The 14614-nt window shown below is 51.9% G+C and overlaps 1 protein-coding gene across 4 annotated transcripts in view; it reads right to left on the bottom strand.

Annotated features, from left to right (window-relative positions):
* ELMO1 (engulfment and cell motility 1) overlaps positions 1 to 14614 on the bottom strand; it is a 403454-nt gene that overhangs the window by 273270 nt on the left and 115570 nt on the right. For all 4 annotated transcript variants that reach the window (XM_079786562.1, XM_079786563.1, XM_079786560.1 and 1 more), the window contains exon 5: positions 2073 to 2123. In XM_079786562.1, the coding sequence (XP_079642688.1) occupies positions 2073 to 2123 (51 nt within the window). The remainder of the gene's footprint in view (positions 1 to 2072; positions 2124 to 14614) is intronic.

Below are 14614 nucleotides of genomic sequence, written 5' to 3'. Positions count from 1 at the left end.
AACTTTACAAATTCAAAATATCTCGCTTATTATACAGTAATTCCCAATTCTAGACACTGTGGCTAGAGCCAAACCATTAAAGTGCTCTCTTAAAATGCAGATTCCTGGACCCCACTCCTACATATCATAATTCAGCTTCTCATTAGAAGGCCAGATATTGGCATTTAAAAAAATATGGTTTTTATTGATTTATGAGAGAAAGGGAGAGGCGGAGAGAGAAATACCACTGATGAAAGAGAATCACTGACCGGCTGCCTCCTGCACACCCCTTACTGGGGATCGAGCCTACCACCCGGGCATGTGCCCTGACCTGGAATCGAACCATGACCTCCTGTTTCATAGTTCGACACTCAAACACGGGGCCACACCTGCCAGGTGACATCAGCATTTTTGACGCTCCTCCAGTGACTCCTGTCTGGGGAACACTGCCCTTTAGAAAATGCGAGCCCGTCTTTTGCAGGTGGACTCCATCGTATAACACCGCCTCGTGCATGGGCTTCCCCTTCCCTTACCACGCTGGGACTGCGAGGGCCACTGCCTGGCAGGACAAGCCCCGTGGTGCCGCCAGGGCCAGGTCCTGCCACAGAGTCTGCACGCTCACGCCCAGCATGCTGAGCAATCCCACTCTGCCCAGCACCTCGCCTCCTCCCCAGGACTGGCTTAGCCTGTGGAAATTTGTGCATGAACACATGGCGATAAAAAAGAAAACTGACTTCTTCTTTGGCCTAGAGAAGGCCTAGATTTAATAAATAAACATAAAGAAACTGAGCCTTTCTAATTCTAAGATGAAATAACAAGCAAGATGTACTCTTTCTGCCCAGCAAGAAAATGAGCAGCTTTAGCAGGATAAACAGAAACTACAAAAACCAAGGGAAACTGTGGTCTCTAAAGGTCAAATTAGCATTAATTCTTGCTGACTAAAGTAAGAAGATCAATGCCACATCAGGCAAAAATGTCTCAGCTCATCATGCAGCCGCTGAAAAATGAGTCTAAATTATAATTACCATGAAGTGGAAAAGAAGGCTTCGAAAGCCAGGCCGGCCAACTCCGGCCACGCGCTCTGTTGAGCTCATCACTGGGTTTAGGTTCAAGATGTGATTGGGTAGAATGTTTAGGGGGTTTTAAGCCTCTCTAATATAATTTTCAACAAGAAAAATCTGTGGTAGTTCCAGTCCCCGCAATTTAATTTCAGCCAGATGCCTTTCCCAGTTTTCACATTTATTTTTAGCCACCACATGGCTCCAGGAGAAACTGAAAATGTGAGTTAGACACAGTTTTCATCGCATATGCAGAGTGAAAATAGTAACAGTTGGTGTATTTTCTGCAGATTAGTTTTTTTAGGAAAGCAATAAAAATGCACTGTGAGCGGATATAGTTCAAATATGCTAATGGCACTACCTAAAGTATCTACAAGGAAGTGAGAAAGATGAAGATAAGCAATGCAGTCAGTCGCCTAAATATTCTGTAGCATTTGGTTTGGCAGCTTTTATTTGGAGGACTTTAAAGGTGTTTTATCTAGAGTCAGCTGTCAATGCAACAGCAGCGTGCAAACACTTCTTACACTACATTTCTATGAACTATTGTAATAACTGACCAAACGAGAAAATGCTTAAACTCTCTCTTACACACATGCACACACACACATGCACATGTACACGTGTACACCCTCTGACTTTAAGGGGAAGTAACAGGCTGTCTTTGGTCTCGTTTGCTTTGTCTGTTGTCTGAATTTGCTCCGATGGCGTTGTGGGCCTGTGAGCAGGTGGATAAAAACCAGTCAGTACAGCTGAGTTATCTCATCTGTAAGGTGAGGACTGTGGAGATGACTCACAAACTCAAACTTAAAGTCAATGTATGTGCCTGTATTTGACCTGGAAGGAGGCTTGCCTATCTGTAATGGGAAATACAGGGAGAGCAGAGCGTTCCTGATTATCAAGAACCTGGATGTGAGGATGTTCCAGAACCTTCTGTTTTGCACTAAAGTCATCTTCAAAAATGAATGTCCATAATCACATGTAGAGGAACAGGAGAGGAAGCGTTTGCTGGAAAGCTACAAACGAAGACCTACTCACCGGAGACGTGGTTAGTCGAAGGATAGTGCCATTTTTTATTTCATTGCGATTCTGCAAAAGAAAAGAAAATCTTTGTAAACCTTCAAACAGAAGGTTGGACAGAAGAGAATCAAGGCGATTGTACTCTCCTGGAGACTACGGTAAGCATCCTTGTGATTCGTTTATCCTCACTTGAAGAATTTTTAATTATTTCTACAAAGAACTAGTTCTTTAAAGAACTTTAAACTGGCTCCCAGATGCGCTAATTTTACATCAAGTCATAGACAGCATTCGGCACAGAGGAAGTAAATAGAGGCCCAAGAATAGCCAAGCAAATAAAAAAAAGCAATTTTGAAAGGTTTTTAAGGGACTATGATCTAGGAATTCTACTAATGCAGGGACGGATAAAAGCAGGTTTACAGCGGAGAGTGTGCAGAACACAGAGCTAATAATGCTATTATAATGATCATAACCTGCTGGCCTTTATCCATACAAATGGCTGGCTGTAAACCTACTTTTGCCCACCACACAAAAATCTGTAGATGAATATTTATAGAAACATTTGGTAATACCCAAAAAGTGGAAACAACCTGAATGTCTATGAACTGAGGGGTGGATAAACAAAATGGGGCAGGCCCATTCGATGGAATATTATTACGCGGCCATGAAAGGAATGAAGGACTGATCGTGCTCCAGCATGATCACCCTTGAACACATTGCACTAAGTGAAAGAAGCCAACACAAAGCCCGCGGTGTATGATGCCAGTATATGAAATGTCCAGAATCGGCAAACCCCAGAGACAGGAAGTCCTAGTGGTTCCCACGGGTGGGGGAGGGGAGGGGACATGAGGCGGAATGCTAATGGGGCAGCAGTTCTTCTCTGAGCCATGAGAACGTTCCAAAACTGATGGTGGTGATGGTTTCACAAATCTATCAATATACTAAAAACCACTGAATTGAACACTTCAGAAAGGTCAGTTTCGGGGGGTGCGGGTTATGTGTCAATAAAGCTGCAAAGAGCAGACAGGAGCAGAGCCGATCAGTCTGCCCGCCCCAGGCGGTGTGTTTGGGGAGTTTATTTGAGGGGAGTGCTCTGAGCTCTCAGTTAGCCTCTCGGAGAGTAGAATTTCACTGGCAGTTTCATTAGATGCCAACAGTCAGCCCTCAGGAGGAGACCTCCCGGGAGCCACTCTTCACAGCGCCCCGGAGGTTCACAGAGGGCTTTGGGCTCATTCTCCTGCTTCCTTTAAGACCGGCCACACCGAGGATTTACTCAGGACGCAGCAGGCACACGGGGTGGTGGGAAGTTTCTCGGGGTTTGATGCCAAAACCACGGAGAACACTCACCCTCTCCCGCAGGCTTCAGGCCAACACTTTCTCCCAGAGAGACCCTAACCTGCGCATTTTCTAGAGCACAGGCAGGCCTGAGGGCCCAGCACTGCGGAACCAAACGCTCCTCAGCCCCATCTAGAGCTTCCCCGGACAGACCCCTGGGCCGCCCCCGAGAAAGCAGCCTGCCATCACCGGGAGTACGCAGGCAAGGGCTGAGTGACCACCTGCCCCAGGCTCAGCGATGAGACGGAGAAATAAATTTCAGTCATTTAAAAGGTCTCCTTTCAACTCTAAAATCCTGACTCTGAGAATCGGGGGACGGAGAGAGCACATACTAATTCTAGAATATTAAAGGGACAAGTTTCATAGCATACCTCTTTCCTGCTCAATTTCTAAATGAATTGAGAAATAGAATCAGAAGGTGAAGTGCTACAATATCCCATTTGTGAGTAATTATGGAGAACGAGGCTCAGAGTGAGAATAGCAGACAGCTAACCAAACCCTCAGATTAGATGCCTATTGAGGTAAGACCTAAGGCAGGTTCCTTCCCACGGGGAAAAGGGGGCCCAGTTTATTCTCCTCAAATCATCAGTCCAGGAGGGAAAGACCCCGGGGGTGTGAAGAGGCCAGGAGGGTTGAGCAATCATCTCTCCTCATGGAAACTGGAGTGGGGATGCGGCATCCTAGTAACAGCAGTAACCTAGCATTTGTCGAAAGGCACTGGGCTGAGGTTTCTTTTTCAGTTGTAATACTGATTTAACCATCAGCATAACTCTACTCCCGTTTTAAAGATAAGAAACCGAAACTGCCAAGAGAGACAGGGTGAGTTACTTGCTCATCATGGAGGGGAGGAGAGAAGGGGAGGGGAGAGGAGGGGAGGGGAGGGGAGGGGAGGGGAGGGGAGGGGAGGGGAGGGGAGGACCTGCCGGGAGAGGCTGGACTCAGTCTCCCTGGCAACGAGAGGAAGACCTAGAGTTTGCGATCATCCTTAGGGGTGAGTTCATCAATTGGTCAGCATCCATGAGAGCACAGACGCAAAAGTGGTTTTAGCAAATGCTCTGCAGACTCCCGGGGGTCCCTGTGAGGCCCACGGATGCGGGCTGCTGGGTGGGAGTCTGACTGGGGTGAAATAAAGCAGCTGGGCTCCAGGCCCATGTTGACGCCTAACTATCTGAGGTCCAAGTACGGGTTCTTTGAAGAAAGGGTCTAGGATTGCTCGTGAGAAACCACAGCAGTGTGAACACCAAGGGCAGCCAGAGCTGGGTTCAAATCCCGCTGTGTGCACTAGTGCAAGCGACCTCATCACTCCGATCCAGGCTTCCTCTTCCCCATCATGGAGGGCGAGGCATCGCGCAGAGCATCAGTGGGAACCAGCCGTGGCGGGCTCCGGGCCTCGCGCAAAGGGCCGGAGAAGAAGAGCCACCGCGGCTGCTGCACAGAGACCAGCACCGTGGCTTCCGCGGGGCTCCCAGGCGGCAGCTCACGAGCCTTCTCTCTTCCTTTCCCCGGAAAAATGCCTTGTAACCAGTGTTTTGGAAGGACTATTACTACAGGCATTAAAACCGTTAAGGTCCCGCCCTGGCCAGGGTGGCTTAGTTGGTTGAGCTTCACCCTGTGCACCAAAAGGTCACCAGTTTGATTCCCGGTCTGGGCACATGTCCGGGTTATGGGCTTGATCCCCAGTAGGGGGCGTGCAGGAGGCAGTCAATTGATATCTCTCCCATATCAATGGTTCTCTCTCTCTGCCACTACCTTCCTCTCTCTCTAAAATCATAAAAACATATTAAAAAACAAAACAAACAAGCAAAATCTTTAAGGTCCCAACAGAAAGCCAGATGGAACTCAAAGAGAAAAGCACTGGTGGCCAGCTGCCTGGAGCCTGTGTCCTGTCGGGGAAGCCCCGGATCTCTCACCCGGGCTGCGGGCACCTGCTCGCCGAGGAGGGCCTGGCGTGGAATGGACACCGGCGGACGGAGGAAAGGCTGTGCCTGCTCTGATTGCATACATCCCATGGGGCAGAGAGCAGCGCGCAGAGCAGGGTCTCCAGGCAGGCAGTCTGGAGTGGACCCCTGCTCCCTGGGAACCTGGGACCACGGACATAGCTGTGCCCGTTTCCGGTGTGCCACACGGGATAGTGCCTGTCTCCTGAGGGTTCCGAGGAGTACATGACATAATCCACCGGAAGTGCTTAGAACAGTGCCGGGCACCCTGCCAGGCCCCAGAGTTAGCTGTTCATTATTCAGCCCAAAAATAACATCCCGGAAGTACATTGCTGTGTAGCCTGGTTCTAGCGCGTCTCTATAGACAATCTGGTCAATAAAAAGAAGAGTGCGATCTCCGCTACCCTAAGTCTCAGACACACTCAGCAGTTCGGGTCCAGAAGAAGGACACACGCAAACAGGCGCCTCTCCTCTCAGCAGAGCAGCATGCTCAGGGGGTTCGGGAACCTTTGCCATGCTCAGGCCTGTGTGTATATGTGTGTTTCACAGGCAGTCAGTCCTTCAGTAAGCACTGTGTGTGTGTGTGTGTGTTACACAGGAAGGCAGTCCTTTAGTAAGCACTGTGTGTGTGTGTGTGTGTGTGTTTCACAGGCAGTCAGTCCTTCAGTAAGCACTGTGTGTGTGTGTGTTACACAGGAAGGCAGTCCTTTAGTAAGCACTGTGTGTGTGTGTGTGTGTGTGTTTCACAGGCAGTCAGTCCTTCAGTAAGCACTGTGTGTGTGTGTGTGTGTGTGTGTGTTACACAGGAAGGCAGTCCTTTAGTAAGCACTGTGTGTGTGTGTGTGTGTGTGTATGTGTTTCACAGATAGTCAGTCCTTCAGTAAGCACTGCGTGTGTGTGTGTGTGTGTGTGTGTTTCACAGGCAGTCAGTCCTTCAGTAAGCACTGTGTGTGCGTGTGTGTGTGTTACACAGGCAGGCAGTCCTTCAATAAGCACTGTGTGTGCGTGTGTGCGCGTGTGTGTGTGTGTGTTTCACAGGCAGTCAGTCCTTCAGTAAGCACTGCGTGTGTGTATGTGTGTGTGTGTGTGTGTGTTTGTTACAAAGGAAGGCAGTCCTTCAGTAAGCACTGTGTGTGTGTGTGTGTGTGTGTGTTTCACAGGCAGTCAGTCCTTCAGTAAGCACTGCGTGTGTGTGTGTGTGTGTGTGTGTTACACAGGAAGGCAGTCCTTCAGTAAGCACTGTGTGTGTGTGTGTGTGTGTGTGTGTGTGTTTCACAGGCAGTCAGTCCTTCAGTAAGCACTGCGTGTGTGTGTGTGTGTGTGTGTGTGTGTTACACAGGAAGGCAGTCCTTCAGTAAGCACTGTGTGTGTGTGTGTGTGTGTGTTACACAGGAAGGCAGTCCTTCAGTAAGCACTGTGTGTGTGTGTGTGTGTGTGTGTGTGTTTCACAGGCAGTCAGTCCTTCAGTAAGCACTGCGTGTGTGTGTGTGTGTGTGTGTGTGTGTGTTACACAGGAAGGCAGTCCTTCAGTAAGCACTGTGTGTGTGTGTGTGTGTGTTACACAGGAAGGCAGTCCTTCAGTAAGCACTGTGTGTGTGTGTGTGTGTGTGTGTGTGTGTGTGTTTCACAGGCAGTCAGTCCTTCAGTAAGCACTGTGTGTGCGTGTGTGTGTGTTACACAGGCAGGCAGTCCTTCAATAAGCACTGTGTGTGCGTGTGTGCGCGTGTGTGTGTGTGTGTGTGTGTGTTTCACAGGCAGTCAGTCCTTCAGTAAGCACTGCGTGTGTGTATGTGTGTGTGTGTGTGTGTGTTTGTTACAAAGGAAGGCAGTCCTTCAGTAAGCACTGTGTGTGTGTGTGTGTGTGTGTGTTTCACAGGCAGTCAGTCCTTCAGTAAGCACTGCGTGTGTGTGTGTGTGTGTGTGTGTGTGTGTTACACAGGAAGGCAGTCCTTCAGTAAGCACTGTGTGTGTGTGTGTGTGTGTGTGTGTTACACAGGAAGGCAGTCCTTCAGTAAGCACTGTGTGTGTGTGTGTGTGTGTGTGTGTGTGTGTTTCACAGGCAGTCAGTCCTTCAGTAAGCACTGCGGGTGTGTGTGTGTGTGTATGTGTGTGTTACACAGGAAGGCAGTCCTTCAGTAAGCACTGCGTGTGTGTGTGTGATTTTACTTATCTTGCTCAGTGACTATCTCCTTTCACCCTCAGCATGCCACCTCCCTGAGAAGAGGTAGTTTATCATGGCCGTGTTCCTCTTTTCTAGAAGAGTGAGTATCCATGGCCTGGCATATGGGAAGTACTCAATAAATACATGCTGAATAAATGGCTAAACCTACTGCATGCCTAGCCATAGAGGAGACACTGAGGTAGATACAAAGTTAAATAAGACTTAACTTCTGTCCGCTGGGAATTCAATAAAAGTGAGAGAGACTGATAGGCAGTAATTACACCTGGACCAGGAAGGCGTCCTGGCCCGTACAGTGCATGACCGGCACTGCACACGCACGTGGGAGGGACGGGGGAGAGGGAGGGTGTCCAGTGAAGGCCGCCGTGGAGGTGATCTTCAGGAAGACCCTGTATGAGCAAGGATTTCCCGGGAGAGGAGCGGGAACAGCACATCTCAGGGCAGAACTTGCTCATGGAACAGAGATCCGTCCTGAGTGACCTTGGAGTCTGGGACCCACCGAGAAAGGAAAGACACTTGAAGGGGGACCTGGTGAGAAAGGTGACGGGTTCAACAAGGAAGTAGAACCCCTAGACACAGACAACAGGCTGGTGACGACCAAAGGGAAAGGGGTGGAGGGAGGTGGGAAAGGGGAAAGGGAGATACATGATGATGGAGGGAACCTGACTTGGGGTGGTGAACACACAGTACAATATACAGACGGTGTGTTATAGAATTGTACACCTGACACCTGTATAACTTTATCAACCTATGCCTCCCCAATAAGTTCAACAATAAGCAAGCAAACAAACAGACAAGTAAATAAAAAGACAGATAAATTAATGAAGGGCAGAAATAAAAGAAAACCTTTCTGTGGGAGCGTCCGGACTGCGCCCGTGGCCAGGCAGGAGGGGAAGCCGGCCGCAGCCCCCCGCTGCTCCCTCACACCCACCCCCCTGCCATCACCACGTCTCCGTAGGGTGCCTGTTCCTTCGCAGAATCGGCTCAGAGACTCGGGCCTCTGTGTGGAGTGCATGATAAGCTCATGCAGAAAAAATGTCCTCCTCCTATTTTCCCTCTGAAGTTTGTTTTTCTCAGTGTGCCAACTTTCTATCTAGCCGGACAAATCAGCAAATCAGGAACAATTTCCTGGTCAAAACTCCAGTTCTACCCCTCTTCCTGCTATTTAGCCAGGAACGCAGGTTAGAGGGGGAGCCCACAATGCAGGCTCCCAGAGGGCAGGCAGCTCCAAGGATATCTCTCTCTCTCTCTCTCTCTCTCTCTCTCTCTCTCTCTCTCTCTCCCCTCTCCCTCTCTCTCTCTCTGTCTCTCTCTCTCTCTCCCCCTGTCTCTCTCTCTGTCTCTGTCTCTGTCTCTCTCTGTCTCTCTCTCCCCCCCCCCTCTGTCTCTCTCTCTATCTCTCTGTTTCTGTCTCTCTGTCTCTCCACCCCCAGATGGGACGAAATCCCTACTTTGGATGCATTACCAGGAAACAGGCTCCCTGCTCTTCACAGCCATCGCTCCATCATCACAGAGACTGATTTTGCATGGAGACCTGCCCCATGTGCCCCATGTCCACCTGGGTGATCTTCGCAATCAGGCTGAAGGAGAGAACTGGGGACCAGTATGGGATATGCCGGTTGCTAGGTGACAGAGAAATGCCTCCAGAGGACAGCAGGTCAGCCATTTGAGGAGGGATGTTAGAAATAACCTACAATCTGAACCCCAACGCCAAGAGGAAAGGGCTGAGAGGGGGAGGAGGAAGAAGGAGGAAGAAAGGGTGGCAGGCTGCTGAAAATGAACATTTCCCCTCAGTGACGTTCTGGCCTTCCCCAGGGTCACTTACGATCAGGGACAACGTCCCCGCAGCCCCCTCCACCGCTCTGGCAGCTCGTCTCCACCATGAATTGAAGGCTTTGGATGGACTTCACTTCCCCTCTTTTTCTTGCCCCTCACCAGCTGCTCCTCCCGTGGCTGCTGTTCTCACGTCCTTTGACGCTTCCCAGCACCCACCCAGCCTCTGCACTTCCCCACCAGAAGGAGAAAGAGCGGGCGAGCAGTGGGCAAGCTGGCTGCTGCCTGCCTCTTGGTGCGTGAACACAGACCAGGAGGTGCGGGCTGCTCCGCGGGGAGGTCTGCTGTCCTGGTGCGGGTGGCAGGACCCGGTGCAGGCCTGGAGAGCAGCGGGCAGGCAGCTCGCAGGAGCCCAGGTCGGCAGGGATGCAGGAGCCCCCGGGAGAACGTGAGGAGAACGCCTGCCCCCTCGGCACTGTGATCAATAGACGGCAGAGATAACGATAAAGACAGAGCTAGAGATTAGGAACAGTATGTTTAAGAACATGCTTATCTTAAGGGAACATGCATGATTAAATGTTCACTATTTAAAATAAATAAATAAATAAAGCACCCATTTAGAAAGGCGAGGAAGGTGCCTGCTTTCCCCGTAGCTTCACTGGGCAGGAGTGAGCGCGCACCCACCCGCATTCACGTGGTGTCCAGGCCCAGGCCCCAAAGCTCAGGGTAGAACTTTAGCCATGTCCACGTCCCTCTACGGCCCTAGGATAAAACACGACTGTATCTAATTCCTTAGGAAGTAATAGAAGGTCATTATTTACATTTTTATTGATTTCAGAAAAAGGGAAAGGAAAAGAGAAATATCAATGATGAGAGAGAACCATCGATCAGCTGCCTCTTGCACGCCCCACACAGGAGATCGAGCCCACAACCCGGGCATGTGCCCTGACTGGGAATCAAACTGTGACTTCATGGTTCACAGGTTGACACTCAACCACTGAGCCACGCTGGCTGGGCTAGAAGGTCATTATTTCTTTTCTTTTTAAAAATATATTTCTTTATTGATCTCAGACAGGAAGGGAGAAGGAGAGAGAGATAGAAACATCAATGATGAGAGAGAATCATTGATCGGCTGCCTCCTGCACACCCCCTACTGGGGATCAAGCCCGCAAATCATGCATGTGCCCTTGGCGGGAATTGAACTTGGGACCCTTCAGTCCGCAGGCTGACGCTCTATCCACTGAGCCATGCCGGCTGGGCTAGACGGTCATTATTTCTATGTGTCTTGAACTTAGCCTGGAAGCCTGAGGAGCCAGTGCCCCTGAGCATGGCAGCTGAAGGGGACGGTTTTAGCCGCCTGGGCAGTGGGGTTGGCACCAGCCAGGGCACAGTGTGACCATCAGATGAGGAGGGGGAGGACACGTATTAGCGGCGCCCCTCTCCCCACAGGTGCTGTCCTGGAAGAATGGTGAGAAGGGGAGGAAGCTGGGCAGCGGGGTCTGCGGGTCTGGAAGGTGCAGGGGACTGGAAGGAAGAAGTCCCAGGTTGGGCTGGGCCGGCTGACCTGCCGGGTCACCTCATCAACAGAAGAAAGGCACCCTAGCCCCTTTGCCTCAGTGGATAGAGCGTTGGCCCACGAACCAAAGGGTCCCGGGTTTGATTCTCCGCCAAGGGCATGGACCTCGGTTGCAGGCTCAATCCCCAGCCCTGTTCAGGGCGTGTGCAGGAGGCAGCCAATGGATGTGATTCTCTCACTTCAATGTTTCTCTCTTCTCTCTCTCTCTCTCTCTCTCTCTCTCTCTCTCTCTCTCTCTCCCCCCGTCCCTTCCACTCTCTCTAAAAATCAATGGAAAACAACCTTCCAATGAGGATTATAAAAACAACAACAGAAGAGAGGCAAGGGGCCCAGCCCCAAAGGTCATCTCTTTGCTTCGCTTTGACTCTCAGTAACACAAAGAGGAAGCGTGGAAGGCTTTTGAGCAAGACCACTGACTGAGGAAGGCGATGCTGCAGAGACATGAACCTGTCGGCCACAGGGACTCAGAGGGGAAGGGGGTGAGCTGAGGAGGTGGGGCGAGGCAATGGAGGACCCCGGTCTCTGGGGCCTGGACCCGTCTGAGTCAGTCGGACTGCCGGCTCCAGCCCCACACCGCTGGCTCTGAGCACCCCCAGTCTCCAAGCTCACAATGCAACAAACCAGCCTGAGATCCGAACAGCTAATCAAGAATACGTTCTGCGACAAAAACATGCCTTTTCTCCCAGCCATCATTTGAGGCAGACTAAACAGGGACACATTTTTGGTGGGTGATTTTGTAAGGTTCAACAAAAGCCTTAAATATGTTCACAAACAAATTCTACCAATTTTCTCTATGAAAACATCAGAGATGCAGACTTCTGACAAAAGATGTCCACGGCAGCCATGTTTTACAATGGAGACAGAATAAACGAAAAGCAAGCCCAAGCATTCCCATCATTCATTCATTCATTCATTCATTCACTGTCTCTAAGTCCAAGCTAACCTTTCCCTGCATGCATTCGCTCTGGCATGGGGGAAATGCTAAGCTTCCCGGTAGAGGGCACGGCAGCCATCCTGCCTGAAGGGCCTACTGCCATCATTACTCAGCGAGTGTGGAAGCCTTCAGGCCTCCTGCCCCCTCCGACTCTCCTCCCCGAACCACAGGCCACATCTATGCAGCTCTGGGACTCCACCCTCCAGCACAGGCTCACGCCCACTGTCCGGCACAGGCGGCATCCTGCACCGCACGGAGGAGGTGACGTCAGGGCGGCCACGCCCTCTTTCAGGAGCGCTGTGGGGCGGGGGGCACATGCCCGCTCCTGGTCTTCAGCTCTCACACTGTCCGCTCCTCTCAGAGGGAAGGCCACGGCCACCTGGCTGCACCAGCTGCTTCCCTTGCCCCTCTCATCGCAGTTAACCGGCTTCTTTCAACTAAAGTTTCATTTCATTTCAAATTAAATTTTTTAAAAGAATCTTTAAGTTAAACTTCCCCTGTTCAAGAAAACGGTATTACAATATTCTGACTGGACCCTGAGTGACATGCCCAGTCTTCCAGACGTCCCCGATCTGAAGGAAAACGTGTATAGATGTGGCCAGCGACATGCCCTAGAGACATGGAAGTGCTGGTATGAAAGGATGTTTAGTAACATGAGAACGTGTCACATTCTGCGAAGTGAGAAATGAAGGCTGCAAACGGTATTGCAGATAAAGGGGTCCCAGGGAGTGAAGTACAGCATGCGGTGGGGGGGGGGGGGGGGGGGGTACAGTCAATAATATTGTTATAACCATGTGGGGTGCCTGTTGGGTACCGGAAATATCAGGGGGATCACTTGTGGTGGAAATGCCTAATTGCTATGTTGTACACCTGAAACTAACATACTATTGTATGTCAACGTCACTGAGACACTGATACTAACACGGCAGCAGCAAAGCCAGTGCTGCGTGAGTCCCAGCGGAGGGAGCGTGGGGCGTGTGCGCACTGAAAACCCGCTGTGTCCAGGCAGATGGCCAGGTGGACGGTGCTCGCCGCCTGCGGGATGTTAACGAACCGAAGGCGAGAAGGCCGGGAGCGCCTGGTGCTGGGAGTGACTGGCCACCAGGCCAAGGGCGCTGCTGGCGTTTCCAGGGGAGAGAGCGGGGCCTGGGGGACAGGGACCTGCCGAGCCAGCCGGGTGAGCCCCAGGGAGCAGGCCTTCCCGAGGTCTGTCTTCTCAGCCCTGAGAGAGAGAGTGGCCTGCCGGCCCCTGTCCCTGCCGTCGGCTCTAGCTGCCCCTCCACTGAAGGACATGGGCAAACGCTGAGGCCTGGGCTGCGATGGGCAGGGCAGAGCCCGGGCATCGGAAACCCAGAGGGTGAGCAGAGAGCTGGCCTCACAGGAAAGAGCTGAGCTCACAAAACGTGGCTTCCCCGCTGTGCTAGTGCCTTGGCCGCCCCCGAGGATGCTGCGCGGCTGGGAAATAGCGACTCGTGCCTGTTCTGGGCCAAGCGGGCAGACGGGGGGAGAGGAGGAGACGTGGACCTTCAGGGAGGAGGGCTGCAGAGCCAAGTGGGTGGGGACAGAGGGGAGTAGTGACGGGGCTAGCCGGCTGGCCCCACAGAGACAGCGCCGTGTCCCATGGCACCCTGAACCAGCCGCGGCGTGTGAGCCACCGGACCCTGGGATCAGACGGGCCTGACTCAAACCTTGGCCTCGCCACTAACGGCAGTCACCTGGCCCTGGGCACGGCGCCTGGCACCCAGCAGGTGCTCAGTAACTTTCAGTAAGGGAATGCACGGCCAGGACCCCCTGGCCCCCGTCACTGCTCCCACAGGGGGCCACGGGGACACATAGACAGAGCTGAGGAAGCCCGTGCCCGGCACGTGGGGAGGACTCCATACACCACCGTGAAGAAGAGGCATGGCCCGTGCTGGGCACCGGTAATATGGAAACTCTGCCAGACAAAACAGGGGCCGGGGCCTCGGGCAGAAGGAACACCGTCGGGCCATGCTGGCCCCTCAGTCGGATTCTCCCCCTTTCTTTTTCCCGCCGTGAATGTCTTGGCAGTCTTGGGAAGCTAGGGAGCCCTTCTCTGAGTCATGTTTTTAAACGTAGACAATAAAGCACACAAGCTTGCAAAGACACCGACACATTGCCCGATGTTCCGAAAACGGTATCCCAGTCACATGCACGCAGCCTCGGCCGTGCAGGTGCCCGCAAACCTCCAGGAGGCCAGGCGGCGAGCAGCTAAGGCTCCTGGGCCAGATGGCGCTGCTGCAGCGATGACACAGGGACGCCCGGGCGTGGCTGTGTTCCAACAGCATTACTTACAGAACCGGGGCAGCCGGGATGTGGCCCACAGGCTGTCCCGTGACAATGCGTGAAATGACAAGGTAACTGTAAGGTCTAATAACTACCATCATTTCTAATTAGGTAGAATGGTCAGAAGTGACACCCTGAGATCGCTGTAATAACAGTCCTAGATGGAAACAGCTATTGCTGCTGGCAACATCGGCGTAGATACCGCTTCTACATCATTCCTTGCTGCCCCATTCGTATCTGAAGTAAATGCGAACTCCACATTTTCCTGCAGGTGTGACATTCATCCTAACCAAGTTCATGGACATCAGGTTAAAGCAGTAGCTTTTCATTGTACTTACAAGAAAGTCCAAATTCTACTGCAGTTACAGCCTTAGCTGAGATGGCCCCACTAACCTCCACAGCCACCACATGGTCCCACCTCCCGCCCGGCTCCGTGTCCTGTTCCCTCTTGTTCCCCCACAGCGGGGCGTCCTGCTGCGGGTTCCATACCCGCTGGTCCTTTTCCTGCAGTGCCACAAGCTGCCT

Source organism: Cnephaeus nilssonii (genome assembly GCF_951640355.1).
Source record: "Cnephaeus nilssonii genome assembly, chromosome: 12".
NCBI classification, from domain to species: Eukaryota; Metazoa; Chordata; class Mammalia; order Chiroptera; family Vespertilionidae; genus Cnephaeus; species Cnephaeus nilssonii.
The sequence above is the reverse complement of the archived record's forward strand: the minus strand, read 5'-3'. Positions and strand labels throughout refer to the sequence as shown.